We start from the raw sequence: 16,157 nt of genomic DNA, 5'->3' as shown, positions 1-16,157 counted from the left end.
ATCCTTTAAACAGCTGCATTTGGAAATGTTCTTTGATCTGTGTGTGTGTGTGTGTGTGTGTGTATGTCTGTGTGTGTGTCTGTGTGTATGTGTGTGTGGCGCAAAGCTGATAAGTGTGTTATCAAGCACAACCAGGCTGTCAAAAGGGAAACCTCTTTTGTTTATCTCATTGGTTGTCTACTTTTCTTTCTTTTACTCCAAATAACCCAGAAAGGTCATTGTGCCTATACAGACTTATATTACTTACATATGTAAGTTTGTACATAAATAAAAATTGGCCACACATATTTATTTTTATTTATGCATACTGTATTCATTGATATTGCATTTGTTATTTTGACTCTTTTTACAGTGTGATCACCCAATCATTGAATCATGTAAAACAAATATGAAAAATTAAAATTCAATATAAAATGTGTTCAACAGTCTTTGTACAGAACACACTATTTTGGATTGATGAATACAGACAGATATTGTACTTATTACAAGTATCTGTGCTTGTAATTATAGCAACCTTTATTTTTTAAATAAGGGTTTGTTCTGTAAATATTTCTCGTACTCCTGTGATGAAACATTGGTCTGAAGCTAAATTCTGAGGCTGTTCTGTAGTTATATAATAAATATAGAAACTTCTGATTAACTCATATCAATTTCAGCCTTAACTGAACAACTTCCAGTTAGTGACGCCCACTTTTTGGTTAAGCCCCGTCCATTGAGAGTACGGATACAAATACAGAGAAATACAGATCTAAATAAGAAATACACAAATACAATCAGTAAAGATTGAAGTTATTAAGACAAAGAGGTCTGTTGTTGTTGTGTCACCTCCAAGTCCGTCACATAAACTTTGATATGGGTTCAATATTTGATCTCTTCAGCAGTGTCGAAGCACCTCCTGTCATTATTGCATTAAAATGTTCTTTTTTAAACTGTAGCTTGATTGAAGCTTGCAACACGAACTCCTCTTCCTCCTCGCTGTAACGTCCCAGGGTTCAAACCTGCTGATAACATTTGCAGAGAGGAAAAAGGAGTCGTCCTGTGTGTTGGTGCATTTTGATTAATCACCTGTTCCCGAGCTCCAACCTTTGGCTCTCACTACAATACTTTAATCACTTTGAAAATTCGATTTGGTCGCGCTCCAGACTTAAACCCTCCGTGTGATTACAGAAAGGAAGATTAACGCCCTCGTTTTCTCTCTATTTTGTGAGTGCTGTCACTTTTATATTTGACCTTGGTGATTTCATAGAAAGTATGAAGCCTTTGTCAGCGTTCAGAACCTTTAAAACACTGTCTCATACAAAAAACTGCCTGCACTCCATTATTTTATTGAATTATTGTTATTATGGAACATGAACGCTATATTTCTACTGTTTACCTCCAGATCATCATGATGAATGATGAAGATAGTTGCTACCATGATAACTTTGCAGGCCGGTGTTTTGATGTCTGATAGGCCTTACATATTTCAATAGACTCGTTCCAGATGAGTTAGAATTACACAGAATCAGTTACTGGTGATTGGTACACAATGAATGCCTGTAACAAAACAACAAAAACAATCCAACATACTGTAGCTTGAACATTTTAACTACTTGAGACTGAAGCACAACAACTCCAAACTTTGTTTTCAGAAATAAAAAGCCCAGTTTCTTATTGAATTCCAGTTTTTTTAGTTTTTATTTGATTCTTGAATCCCAATCCTAATCACCGGTGCAACATTTTCACCCACCACTGCGTTAACTTCCTGTATTAGTATCCTCTGTTTGTGTTTAAGCTGTTGGAGAAACAGACTCACTCCAAACTATTAAAGAAAAGAGATCTGATAATAAATAGAAGCTCTGCTGTCTCTCCTGAATCCTGTTGAACAACACCCATCATGGTTCCCAGAGCTCGCTGGAACCTTTTATCACTTCCCCGCAGTGGAACAAGTGAGACGGCCCCAGTCTGACTGTCAGTCAGGGCGGCTTAACAGTCACAAAGGAAACTGCTGCCGTGCACATCATTTACTCACAGTCTGCCAGGGCTCCTGTTTACCGGCTCAATAGACCACCGGGCCACAAATAAAGAGATTGTCTTCCACAGTCTGAAGCATTTTGTTCAGCAGTCGGTGCAGAGCCAAATCTATAGAGGGCGCAATTACAGCCGCTGTTTAAAATGCTTCACTTGCTTTTCCTCCACTGTGCTTCAGGTCTTTTTAAGTGTAGCAAAAAAAACAAATACTGGGGTTAAAGCCGGCGTAAATGCTGCTGAGCCTGTGTTTGTCAAGGTGACGGGAACCCCCAATAGAGAGCGACTGGGGGGGTTAGCATGAGGAGATGAGGTAATGCCTCTGTTTTTATGCGAGAGGTGACATCATTGCTATGGCATTCTTTGTTGCCATGGAGAAAGAGGAGGGAGGGGAAGAGAGGTGATAAAATAGGGGAGACAAAAAGGGGGCGCGTGGGAATGGGATGAATGTGTCCTTGAACGTGTGTGTTAATGTGTGAGCGTTCATTGTAACAAAATTTAGACAAATCAATCTTATCAATTAGGGGGATTTGTTTGGTAGGGTGCAGCAACGTCACACAGGTACGCTCATGACTCCGTGTGGGAAATCCTTCAGGTTTTGGGGAAAATATTAACAGTGGAAATCTTGGCACTGGACCAGGAATCTCTTGTCTATTTATGTCTCCTGTGAGGGGGAAAGAGAGGGGTCTCCCCCAGACATGTCTGCCATTTCCTCAGCTCGACTTTCACTGTGTGTGTGTGTGTGTGTGTGTGTGTGTGGTGTGTGTGTGTGTGTGTGTGTGTGTTGTGTGTGTGTGTGTGTGCACCCCTCTTACCCACAACCCCCTCGTCTCTTTCCCAGAGGTTGTATTCTCTCTTTGTCTGTGAGGATTTCAGCTTAGCCTGCAAGTGCAGTTACGACAGCTGAGCACTTTTTTCATGCCGTAGACACATTTGTTTAAAACTCAATACGTTTGACGTTAATTGTCTAAACCTCCTGATTTTACTTTAAGGCTGGGCAGACCAGTGTATTGGCTTATTGATCAGAAGTACTTATAAGCGTTTCTGCTGTCTTTGCAGATAGAAAGGAGATGGATGTCTGTTTGAGCTTGACGCAGATGATTGAAGATTTAATAATTAATGGAGATGCACACGTTTGCATCTGTGTGCGTATGTGTGTGCGTGTTTGAGAGGTGTGGCTCCTCGTAAATCTTTCAGCTTTGCATCTGTCAAATGAACCTGCCCACACCTCCACCAGAACACACACACGGTTTCCTTTTGACTGCCTCTTCTTCCTGTAGCAGTGTCAGCCCACACGTCATTTAATGACCTGTGGGTATGTGTACACACACACTCACACTCACAAACACACACACAGACCCAGGCTCTCTCTCTCTCACACACACACACACACACTCAACTTAATAATGGTGACCAGAGCTGGATGGTCAGCAAGGAGGTTTGGTTTTATTTCACTGCGAGGCGTTCAAGGGCTCATCTTAAAAGGAGTCACACTGAAATCAGAGAATAAATAAAATACATAAGCTGCAATGATTATAGTTTATCAATCAATTGTTTATTCAACAAAAATAATCTGTAACTATTCATGATAAACATTTCAGTCGTTTCTTCAAGAAAAAATAGTAAAAAAAAAAAAGCCAAATATCCTTTGGTTTCTGTCAAATATCATGTAAATTAAGTATATTTGCATTTAACAGCATTTACACTGACATTTAAGTGTCTCTGGGCAGTTGTGATGGGCCTTTTTCTGTATTTTATATTTTTATTAACAATCGATTAATCGTAAAAATTACTGCAAGATTATTGGATACTAAAAAAATAATAATTGTGAGCTGCAGCCGTAGCTCAGAAGTGTACTATAGTGTGAATACATGGAGCAGAAAATAGCTGCTACAGTTAACTATGATTGAAAATGTGAATCAATTATCAAAACAGATTAATTTTCTGTTGATTGACTCCTTGTTTGAGCTTTATTTTAAACCAACAAACCAAGTGTGATATCGTTTTATGTGTCTCTTGTATATAGTGCAAGGTTACACACGGTATGTTAATACAGATGGGACTTTTTTCTCATTTGTTAAGCCACCTGTGAGTCATCATTTCTCGTTCGGTATATTTACATACTTCAGCACTTCGGTCTCACAGGGAATTTAATTCCATTCATTCGTTCAGACCGGATGGTTTTCTCATTCAACTTTAGCTTTTCAACTGGGGACAAATTAATCATGTCAGGTATTGACCCGGGTCGGACTGCCAGCATGATAAACAGGTTGCACAGTCATTCAAAAACATATTACATCATGAAACTGTCCAGTGAGATAATCTCTCTGGGAATAATAAATATGAATAATAGCGGACTACCAAAGAGCAGCACATGGATAATTCATCTGGCATACCATCATTTAATCCTACACACACACACTTATACATATGTAAATTAGTTTATATGTAATCCTAACACTGATTTTAATGTATGGGTTTTTGTTGTTTATTTATTTGTTTTTCTACTTCCGACGTCTCATTGTCACACTATGTTGTAAAAGTAATTCTCATTTTTCATTTTAAGATTTTTTTTGAAAAGGCTAATTATTGACAAGAAAAAAGCTATGATTAGAAAAAATGTTAGAGAAATACGTGTTTGAATTTAAGCTGCTGTGGCTCTAGGGGCTTTTATCCTGTCTGAAATATTGAATATGAAACTATTTTATTTTTTTGAATTGCTAAAAAGTCTTTTAGAGGCATTCATGGTCCACAGAGGATGAATTGTATTCCTTTTCATCACAGAAGTTTAATTTGTCCAGTTCTTTGGTTTAGATTAGCATTTGCTAACTTTCGCTAAGTGCTAATCATTGACAGTATATAATTAGTGGACTTCCAGATCTGTGAAGTGAAGCCAATGTCTGCAGCGTCTTAAAAGCCTTTCTAATGGCTAGTAGGGGGGCAGCTCCAAGGGCTTCAAAAAAGATAGAACTAAACCTTGTGGAGAAACAATCCTACTTCTCACCTGATTTATTATATCGGCAAACAGTTTCCAGAAGCTGTCAGTTTATTAATGGTTAGTATGCTAACCATTAATAAAAAAATACCCAGTAACGAATTATGCATTCATGGCGTCCATGGGGATGTAGATGCTCGGTGGGTTTGCTAAGCACTGAAATAATTGTCCCCCATCCTGATGAAAACACCCATGGTTCCTGCATAAGTGTGTAGATGTGCATGTCCATGAACATGCGATAGGCTGCAGGGTCCCTGTTTGGAGGTTTGCAAATATGGTCACCTTTCTCTACTATGACTGTGTTTTTACAATATCTCGTGAACCCTTGGAGGGGTCCCGACCCTCAGGCTGACCTTGAAGATAAAATATTTTTAGAGAGAGTATGAAAACTAGTCTTTGCAGGTGGCAGACAGACACTTAAGTAAGTAGTGGAGACAGTAGTGGAGTCAAATGTTGGTGAACACAGACAGAGGAAGGTGAGAGGCCAGGGAGAGGCTGCCTCCTTTTGACCTCGAAAAGGAATTTATTACTCTCCCAGACACTTTTAGATAATGCCATCAGGGATTAGAGCAGAAGGGGGGGCCGTTGCAGATTTACTGTCAGTGGTTGTTTTCTGACCCTGGGGGAATCCAGCTGGGTTTCATGGTGTCTAAAATCTGCTCTGTCCCCTTTCACTTGTTCATGGGAGTTATTTATCACTTTCCTATGTCCTCTGCCTGTTTTAAATCAATCAAACGTCATTTAGTCTTTATTGTCTTTTTGTCTGATATTAGTCTTTTCAAATACTCTATCACAGATTTTCTAAATCTCATTTCTTTCTCTGACCTTGAACGTCATTATTGATTGCTTTCCTAAAGGGCATGCAATATTTATTCACAGTGTTTTATGTCACAGTGTGCTTTATTGTTTCCGCAGTAAGGTGAAAGAGACTGCTAAGCTTTTCATTTTCTGGTTTTTCGGAGCATCATAGCAGAGTGGGCAAAGACTCTCTCTGAGTCTTTCACACTGATAATCCTCTTATTCTTCCGTGCCGATGCACACAGAAACACTGTCACACATAAATGCACTAATGTGAGCCCACTTTAACACACTAACTCGAAAAAGCATTATATTTTTTACTATTATGGTGGGTTTTTAATTCCTGGAAGTCTTTAGTTGTAACCGAGCGTCGCTGCCTGCCTCCTCCACCTCTGAAATAAGATTCTTGTCCTCAAGGCAGAAATTTGCCATCTCCATCTGGGAGTCACTAATGTATTCACTCATATCTTTAATACTCTGCTGCCACTCCCAGCTCTGCTCCGGTTTAACTATGCAGGAACTCAACCTTAAAACTTAAAATCCTGTCTGTGCCCTCCCCAGGTATGACTTTGCCCCAGCAGGGGTTTGCAGGATGTATGTGTGTGTGTGTGTATGCATTGAAAGGCAGTTATTGAGCGGCAGAGAGCCAAGACAGCTGAGTAGCTCCTGGCTCGGTGCTGCAGACGTCTTCTGAAAGCCTTGACCCACTTCCAAGTCTCCTCCTCCCCCCTGCTCACCCAAACATGCTGCATACTGAAGCAGCTCTGCTACAATCTGCTGAGCTACAGTGGAGCGCTGCATGCAGATGCCGGGAAGAGTGGGTGTGTCTGTCTAATAAATAAATTGTATGTGTGTCTGTATGTGCTGCAAGGTTATATGTGTGTGCATGTGCGTAGTTGTGTGTGTGCAGTAGGTGCAAGACCTAGGGGCAAAGTCATGGAGAGTTGCTGTTTCTGCTGAATATATTAATGCGTCCTTCACTAGTTGTTACTGTACCAACCAGCCACAAATAGGACAGGAAGGGGAGACATAGCTGCACAGATTTGGGTCAGATTTAAGTCTTTGCAGAACAATTCTGCTACACATTGATTAATCTGATGATCATTTTCTCGAGGTGACGTCTTCCAGTGTCCTGTTTTGTCTAACCCCCAGTCCCAAACGATAGAAAACAAATTATATTTAATGTACTGTCAAATAAGACAAAGAAAAGCGGCAAATCCTCACAAATGAGCTGCAGTCAAGACCACCTTTGAGTCCAATACAGAGACAAGAACTAGTCGAGAAAGAGTCTAAACAGGTTCGAATCCAAACCAAGACAGAAAAAAAAGAATCTTTTTCTATTGCCAATTAAGATGAGTTTTGGCATCCGGACCTACGATTGCAAGTGACATTGATTGGCCGCCTGGTACCCATAGTTAGGCAACAAGGTAACCATGGTTACCAGGCGGCCAATGTCAGTGCCCATTCTAGATGGATTTGGAATTAAACCAAAACCCGTTTTCTGAACGAGAGTGTTTGATCAATGGTTTTGTTCTGAAGGAGAAAGTTACTTGATGGACTCCATTGAGACCAACTAGAATATTTGGCGAGACCAATGGCCGATTTAGAGAGAAGTCCGAGAGTAAATAAATTAATATTGATGAAGATCGTAAAAAAACTGATTCCTCTTTGGTTTCTTCAACAAGCCAAACCTTTACGACAGCACAGAAGAAATTTGAATCATACAAAATGTAAATAGCAGGAAATTGGGATGAGGACAAAGTAAATTATTCTGCTCCAGCCTGTTAAGCCGTGCACATTTTCAGAGCAAACCGGCCTGGATTTAAGCTTCCCTGAGCAGGGACGAGGCCAGACGGCTGGCTGATGGGAGGAAAGCTCCACTGGGAAGGAGTGGAGACACTCACTTAGTCATGGCCTTTAGACACAGAGATTTGTACAGATTACAAACAAGCACATACACGCCTGCAAGCACGCACACATACAGAAAATGCTTTAACCGAAGGGATTAGCACAGATTTTGATTTATGGCCACATGCAGACCTAAATCTACCTACTTAACCACATAAACAAATACATGAAGACATAATGTTTACAAACTAAAGTTATAATGAAAATTCACAGATAGAGACTAATCAGTAGGAAAAGTGAGTACCTGCTTTACTCTGCTGTGTTTCTCTACCTGACATGTCTGAGTTACATCATAACATCCTCTTTCTTCAGATGTCATTCACATCATCTATCATCACTTTCCAGGAAATAACCTTTACTCATCTGTTTTTTTATCATTAAGTATGTGCAGCAGTCTGTGTCATTTGCATTGTACTAAAAGTGATCTCCACACACGCATTTTGTTGCCATATTATCTTCCTCCGTCTGTCTCCGACTCTTCGTTATCCTTCCTCCACTCTGTCAGCATCTGATGTCTATCAGGCTGACGTCACTCTGGACTTTTTAGAGCAGCTTGCTATTGAACTCTGGTGACAGATGGACCGACCAGACAGATGAACACGTCTGCTGGTGCGCAGTATCAGACTGTCTGCACAAACAGTAGATTGAATCAGGGACTTTAAAGCTGCTATTGATAAATACAACCTGGGAAAATATAATCTCAACCACACAGGTTCATTTTCAGAACAGCAAAAAACATCATGCTGCTGCTTGATCCTGGAGGACTGCAGACGTTTGGTTTTAAATTTAGGCTTAACTGAGATTTCAAAAAGTTTGCTTTCTGTAAGCAAATATAAACTATACTGTTTTTCTAACCTCAACATTTGCTACGACTCAACATGATGTTAAGTTAGTATTCAACCCTGAAAGTGAAGCTAGCAAGCTAGGCTAACTAGCCTTCACTCAGAAAGTGGAAGTTAGCCTAGCTTGCTATCGTTAGCACTGATACCCATTAGTTAGCGTTAGACATTAGCTACTTTTTGTCAATGATATATGTACACCTGCTGAGTCATTGATAGCTTCTGCAGATTCAGTGTTTGTCCCGCATTATTTAAAGGAGGGTGGATAGTTACCTTTGGTTAGCTCTTTCAAGTCAATGCGGAATGAGTGTAAGGATGGATTAGTTAGCTGTTTGGATGCGGTTGTTGTGCATGACAAGTTGCTTTGTAGTGATGTCCGTGTGGGTTGTTGGTGTGTGGGCTCGATGATTTTGGCTGCTGCATTGTTGTGTCTTTGTTTGCCATTACTGTGTTTTTTTTAAGGCCCAGTCATACTTGTGTTTTGATGTGATCTCATTTGGTTCCACCTCAGTTGGGGTGGCGAGTGATAAATCCACAAAGGGACTTATTATCACCATGAAAACTATAATTTGGGGCCCCGCAGGGTGTCATTAGGACGGTTAAAGAATGGTTTAAAGAGTGCAGTAAAACATAATGTTCTGTCAACACAAAAACAACTTCATCTGGTGTGCACTTTTTAGTGCAGAATGAGGGTGTTGTGTCACTGTTTTCTGTTTTTTCTTCCCACCTAAATGTTTTAATATGTTATTATTAGTGTTGAAAATAATAACAAAATAAACTGTTTATTAAAAGACAATTAATTAGTTAATTAAGGTTTTTATAAAGCAAATTGTTTCTGGCTCCAGCTTTTCAACAGTGAGGATGTGATGATTTTGTTAATTATTGTATTATTGGGACATATTTTGATATTTATAATAGGTTTAACAATAAAGAGAATCAATAATTAATGGACTAATAAGTATACAATAATTAGTTGCAGTATGACGTGAAGATCCTGTTGTCTCATACATCACTTGCATATTTCTGACTTCCTCTTTTGTTTCTGTTGTCTGGATTTGAATGTGTCAAATGTTCAGTGTCGATCTAAAAGCGCAATGACATGATCCTCTAATGCTCATTAAAAAAGTGTTAATTCATTTTAAAATCGCTCACTTATCTCTCTCCGTCTCTTAAGGTGTTGTGAGTGCAGCGCATCGCTGTCCCACTGGTATTATGAAAAAGATGGACGGCTCTTCTGCAAGAAAGACTACTGGGCCAAATTTGGGGAGTTGTGCCACGGCTGCAACGACCCAATCACCACCGGCCTCATCATGGTAAGAGGATCCATCCACTGACAATCACCTCTCATCACTTCCCTGGTTCTTTGTTTGCTGATAAACCTCAAGTTACAGCACACACATACTGTACATGCAAACACACACCTGAGTCCACACATTTACAGCCTCACCGGTTTGTGTGTGCCAACATACGAACATGCACGTAGGATCTGTGCCAGACCTGTAACTGACCCCGATGCCTTTCGCTGCTTAGTCAGATTGTCTTACAGACCACCAGTGAAAGTTGGAGCTGTTGTTGTGACACAAGAGAGGAGAGAGGTTCATGTGCAGAATAGATGTGGTCACGGCACCGGAAAGCAGATAAACAATAGACTGAGCCTCTGCTGATAAGTGCTGCTGCATTATAGAAAAGACAAGATAACAGCATCAAAGGAGAGTTGTGTCTATTTGTTGATTAGTGATGGAATCACACACATCCAAAGCTAGAAGAAACTAATTAATACTGTATGTTGGTGTAATAAAATATCTTGTCTTTATATGTCTTGGGGCCCTTTTTTTCCTGCCGGCACAAAGCTCAGCACCGGCACAAATGCAAGTGCAAATTTCATCGGCCAGGAGTCTATTTTTTGTGCCTGTTTGGTAATCTCCTGGCTCCAAATGGCTCCAACCTTTGCTGAGGTGGTTTGAAGAGGTGCAGCTGAGGCTGTGTTAATGGTGGTTAGGAGGGGCAGAGCAATTTGTACACTCTTTTTGACACAAAACAGGCTTGCTTTTCTGCCTGCTTAGTACAAAGGCAAGGCCATTTTAGGTGTAGTTTGCAGAGGCACACACACCTCTCCAAATCAATAAACTGAATACTGAATGTTTTGCAATTAACGTCAACTTAGGCTTTATTAATTTGTGATGGGCATTTTTCTGTTCTGCCATTTTAAAGATAAAACAATGAATCAGTTAATTCAGAGAATGATCAGCAGATTCATTCATAATGAAAATAACCCGTAGTTGTAGACCTTCCGCGTTTTTTATTGTGTGTTTTTCCGAGTTTTCCAGAGCAACTAGACCATGCTGCAGGTTTTACATACTCACTACCTGCAAAAGGAAGCTTTTTGCATAAGCTGGTGGGTGTATAATAAAGTACATATTCCTCCCTGCTCATCCATCACTGGTAAACTTCACAGAGTTGGTTTTGATAATCCTTGTCGTATTCACACAGTGAGTAAAATAAGAATTATCAGCCGCGGCAGCAGATGATATACAGACTGTGTCAACTGTGTGTGGAAATATGTGAGGCTCATATTCTAGAAAACTAATGCCTGTATACTTTGCACAAAGCTTATATGAGGATAAGTAATCCTTTGCATTTCATAAGTGTCATTAGTGGCTGACAGTAAAATGTTTGCAAAAAAGTGCTTTTTGAAGTAAGTGGGATTTAACTTAAATTAACTCAATTTGTGTTTAAATTGTGCATACTTATGAGCATTTAACTTCCATTTTTAGGTCTCATTTGATACAAAATGTACTCCTACATTTAAATTTCCTTTTAGATGATTTTAATGAAGAAACATATGGTAGCTACAATATGTTTGGTGCCCAGCTGAGGCGATAAAAAGCCACCCAAAACCTGCACTATTAACTAAATCAATAATTCACTGACTGTTGCCGGTCCTTTGATAGCAGAATCCGGTTAGAATAAAAAGCTGAGTTCATTCGTTGCACATAAAGTATCCTCTTTGACACATTTGCCCCCTGGTCAGGTACAGCAGCCAGCAGCTTCTGGCAGGTCATGTGTCATGGCCATGATGAACGGAAATCATTCATGGCTCGGCCTTTCTCTGCAACTCTGAGCGTGTGTGTGTATTTTATCATTTACACTGCCTCCAGACAGTTTGCCCTTTGCTGTGCAATCTCAGTAATGAAACACGTAGGAGACTCTAAAGTGAATTAGGTGGAGAGATGGCTGCACTACTCTTCTTTCTCCTCCTCTGGTTTATTGCTCCTCTTACAGTGCAAATACACTGATTGAATGTCTCTGCTGTTACACTTAAAGTAAATTTGAGATTGGTCAGCCAGTAGGGCTTGAATTGCTCCGTACGTTTGTGCCACACCCAGGAAGAAGAAGAAGTGTACTCCAGTCCTGCAGAGTCACTCTGTGCAGATTAGCAGAAACATAATCCTATTTTAAAAAATCACTGATGCCACTGCACCTGAAAAAGCTTCTGTCGCAGGCAGTGAAAACATTTTGAGCTCCATGATGCAGCGATGACTCAGGGTCTGCAGACAGAAAGATTGAACTGATGGTCAGCCAGACAGAAACAGTAACTACCACCATACTGCTGCACCTTGCTTTAACCCTTACGTTTTGGAATAGTTTGTGTAAGTAATTATTATTTTATTATTGTGTTTATCCACCCAGAGGTTATATTTTCATTAATCATTGTTTGTCTTTTTGCTTGTTAGTTCACAGGATTGAGATTGAGAAAGTAGGCAGGATGTGAACTTTGTCTGAAGCGCTCTCTGCTCATCAAATTACTGAACTGTTGATGTTCGTGATTTCCATAATTCTGAGCACTTTTGCAGCTTCTCGTCCTTGTTGGTGAGGAAGTGGACCTCAAGGGTGGATTGTGTTGTCGACTGCTGTTTCCAACTATCACGCAATATACTAGAGTAACAGAGAATTTTCATACAGTTTTTTTACACTTCATTTTATCGGCCATCGGATACAGATCATTGGAAAAATGCTGAATATCAGCCAGGCCCATAATTGGTCCATCCCTATTTCTTACTGACGGTTATAACCTTATAACACAACAATTAATTACCCACAACTAAGTCTAACAGGGAAAAACACCATGATACACAACAACAATTGTGACAATTTATTTCTTATTTGTGCAATAGAACATTTGAGAAATATCTCTTTTAATGCTTAAATACTTTGAGATGCATGTTTGAGTGTTCGTGTAGTACGAGCCTGCTGGTGTGTGTATGTTTATGTGCAAACAGGTGTGTGTCTGCAGCTTCAGCTCCTGTCAGCACCATCCGCCTTGAGTGAACTAGTAATTCAGGCAGAGGATGTTACTCAGTTATTTACTACCCTTACAGAGACTGATTTATGTGCTGAATACTGAGTTAACTGATGTAATTGGATTTCCTCCCGTACCAGCCCTCCTTCACTCTATCCCTCCATCACACCGCCTACTGACAGATGAATGTGTGGTAATATCAGCCTTCTCCACATTCAGTTCAGAGTCAGTCAGCCTTTCTGCAAACAACTCAGGGCCAAGAGCCAGCTGACCGGAGCAGGGCCAGACATCGACCTAGGCCTGTTGGGTGACCAGAGCTTGGGAGACGTTTCTGGTTTCGTGGTTTCTCACCCTCATTGCGTTATCTCTGCCACAATGCTCTGTGAACATGAGTTCAGGGTTGACCAGCAAGACATTACCATGGCCTTGGGTCAATCTTGCTTTGATTCAACGATTGAGTGATTGAGTGTGATATCTAAGGCTGAGCCAGTCAAGGTCCTAGGCTAATCTGTGACTGTCACAGCTTTCTAAAACACAAACATTAAGTCGGAAATCAATTTTACCGTTATAGATGCAACTACATCAGTACACGGACCCCTACACGGATTGATCTGACCGTACCATGAATGAGTCAATGGTCCAGTTCTAAAGTTATGAATTGGTTGACTGAAGCTTTGCTGCTAACAGCGTCTCATGAAAGATAAAAGGTCAACGCAAGGGTCTCGTAACAAGAGTAATGGTAGTACAGTGTGGATTGCAAGGTTCGATAACGCCAACAAGATTTACCGTGCACTATCAAATATAAAATCTAAAGTTTGGAAGACATTTGAATTCTGTAAGAAGGAATGAAAGTTGAGAATTCTGAATTATTTATTGGAAAAGCAATAAACACAACAACATGTCATTTTGAAATCATACATTTGTCTTAAATTTTTGGGATCTTCTTGGGATTCCCTGGTTTTGTATAAAATATATCTGAAGTATCTGAGAGGAAGCAATGTCACTTTTATAGAACTGGCTTATTGTAATTTAGAATAAAAAATAAAAGAGCTGTATCAGATTGCATTGAATTGTTCCTTATGAAAATACATCAAAGCACATGCATGTAGATACCTATCGGATCATCTTAGAAGGGGGTATACACACCCCTAACTTTCTTCTCCTATTTCCATGGAAATGATGAATCAGTGATTTTGTTGTGAGGCTGTTTAAACATTCACTTTTTCTTTCAGTGCCCAAAACCTATGCAACACAAAATATCTGTTTTCTGTCCCATCAGTTGTTTTGACATTACCAATCATGAATTTTCTGATTTGTTTATTTCCATCATGTTACATAAAAGCTCCTTGTCAGGTGGTTGTGATTTAGCCTTACTGGCATTGTGGCGTCTTGGGTACTTTCTTTGTTTCTTTTTCTCTTTCTTCGTTTCTGAGATTGCAAAACACTTGAAGGTGAAATCCAAGAAGTTTCTGTGAAATCACAAGTGCTTTGTATTGTTTGGGATTTTTCTGGCATTCTGTGAACCCTTATAACCCTGTGTACTATTGTTTTCTGTTTCAGTTGGATCTATATATATACATATGTATTTTTAAATTCATGGTTGAAGAGAAAAGACATTTTCTTACAAATAATAAATGAAAAACATAAAGCAAAGTAAAACATGGACATTAGGGGTGGCATACCAGACCTAGTGAAGTGATACATCATGTTAGGTATTCACTAAGTAATCCCTTATTACTCACCAGTAAAAGCTCTGAAGCTCTGTGCCGGTTAGCAGCTGGTTCAGAGTAAATCATGAACGACTCATGAAGAAAGTGGTCAGTATATTGATTACACATTTTACATTTTTAGGTAACCATTACCTAATGATTCATGTGTCTCCCTGTCAGTTCTCATCACCTACTATATATCCCTGTGTGTACTGTTTGCAGCATTCAACGTTAATGTTTTTTTTCACATGCCTGTTCAGGAAAGTGGCAATTTACTTGGCAATCCTTCTTGTTGAGCTCAGCTGTATTGTAGTGTTACCAGTGAGACTAAGTTTGATGTTAAATTAAAATGTGTTAAATTACAGTGTTACTCATTTTACCAGTCTTTCCAGTAGATGCACACTTTATGTGTAGTATATAATGTAGTGGTTCTGTTCATTAACTTAAGATACTTTCACAAGTTAAGAGATGAAACCAGAGCAGTCCAACAGTGAGACAGATTTTGGTTAAACTCTTTATTTTTGCAATTGTCTCTTGACCTTTTGATTACATATGTCCCACATATGTGGTTATTGAGAAATTTAGATATTTTGGGCCACCAAACCAGTGGAAAGTCCCAGATCTACAGTGTACTTTATCAACTCCCACTGGTATGAGGTAGCTCTGTGGTTGAGTGGGAATCTGCTAGTTGTTTCTGTAAACGCCTGATGAATATTTTGCCTCTAAGTGAATACAGACACATGTGTAATAAGTGTTGGGAAATGGTATTTGTTAAGATGTTGTTGCTGTTCAGGTTGTGACATTGTTTTTGTAGCAACTGGATCGGCTGTTGATGATCTCATCAGTGGCGCTGAACACAGCGTTCAGTCTGGTCTGAACAGAGCGCTCTGTCACAGTGTAGAAACTTATTTTGGATGACATTTAGGATAAGGGCGAGTTTTCTTGTCAATAAAATGTGTCAGGGAGGTCAGAGGTCAGGCTCACATGCAGAGGGGTTTACTAATACAGCTGCTGGAGCTTCAGCTGGATGGCTTCAGGCTTTATGTTGATCTTCTGCTCACAGTGAGATGTTTAAGGACCTGTGTGTAGGATTCAGTGGTATCTAGTGGAGTAATACAGCTCAGCCTTCAAAGGCGTGTAGGAGAAACTACAGTGGCCGTGAAACCTCGTGAAACACAGAAGGCCCTATCTGCAGCCAGTGTTTAGTTTGTCTGGCCTGGGCTACTGTACTGTAGAAACATGGCGGGCTCCGTGGAAGAGGACCCGCTCCCTCTGTAGATAAAAACAGTTCATTTTAAGGTAACAAAAACACAAAGACTCTTATTTTCAAGTGATTATACACTAATGAAATCATACCTACGAATATTATATATTTAATTTCTGCCAACAGAGCCTCCTAAATGTTACACAGAAAGGTATCAACATTGATATTTAGAGAGGTCACAACCTGACCAGTGATCTTTACTAAAGTGTTTTTTGAAATTTGTGTAGCATTTCCTCTTTCCAGAGTGGAAACACTGACGAAAGCAACAACCTCTGAAATCCCCCCTGTTGGCACGGCTGTGGACTGCTGGGTTTCACTTCTGAGCTGAGTGCCGGCA

General features: G+C 39.9%; 1 protein-coding gene across 2 annotated transcripts in view; it reads left to right on the top strand.

Annotated features, from left to right (window-relative positions):
• The window catches only part of limk1a (LIM domain kinase 1a), a 49,675-nt gene that overhangs the window by 13,857 nt on the left and 19,661 nt on the right, over positions 1 to 16,157 (top strand). For both annotated transcript variants that reach the window (XM_035680645.1, XM_035680647.1), the window contains one exon: positions 9,722 to 9,860. In XM_035680645.1, the coding sequence (XP_035536538.1) occupies positions 9,722 to 9,860 (139 nt within the window). The remainder of the gene's footprint in view (positions 1 to 9,721; positions 9,861 to 16,157) is intronic.

This window comes from Morone saxatilis, unplaced genomic scaffold (assembly GCF_004916995.1).
Source record: "Morone saxatilis isolate NCDOM2014 unplaced genomic scaffold, NCSU_SB_2.0 Contig8, whole genome shotgun sequence".
Classification (NCBI taxonomy): Eukaryota; Metazoa; Chordata; class Actinopteri; family Moronidae; genus Morone; species Morone saxatilis.
Note: the sequence above shows the minus strand (reverse complement) of the source record. Positions and strands in the feature narration are given on the sequence as shown.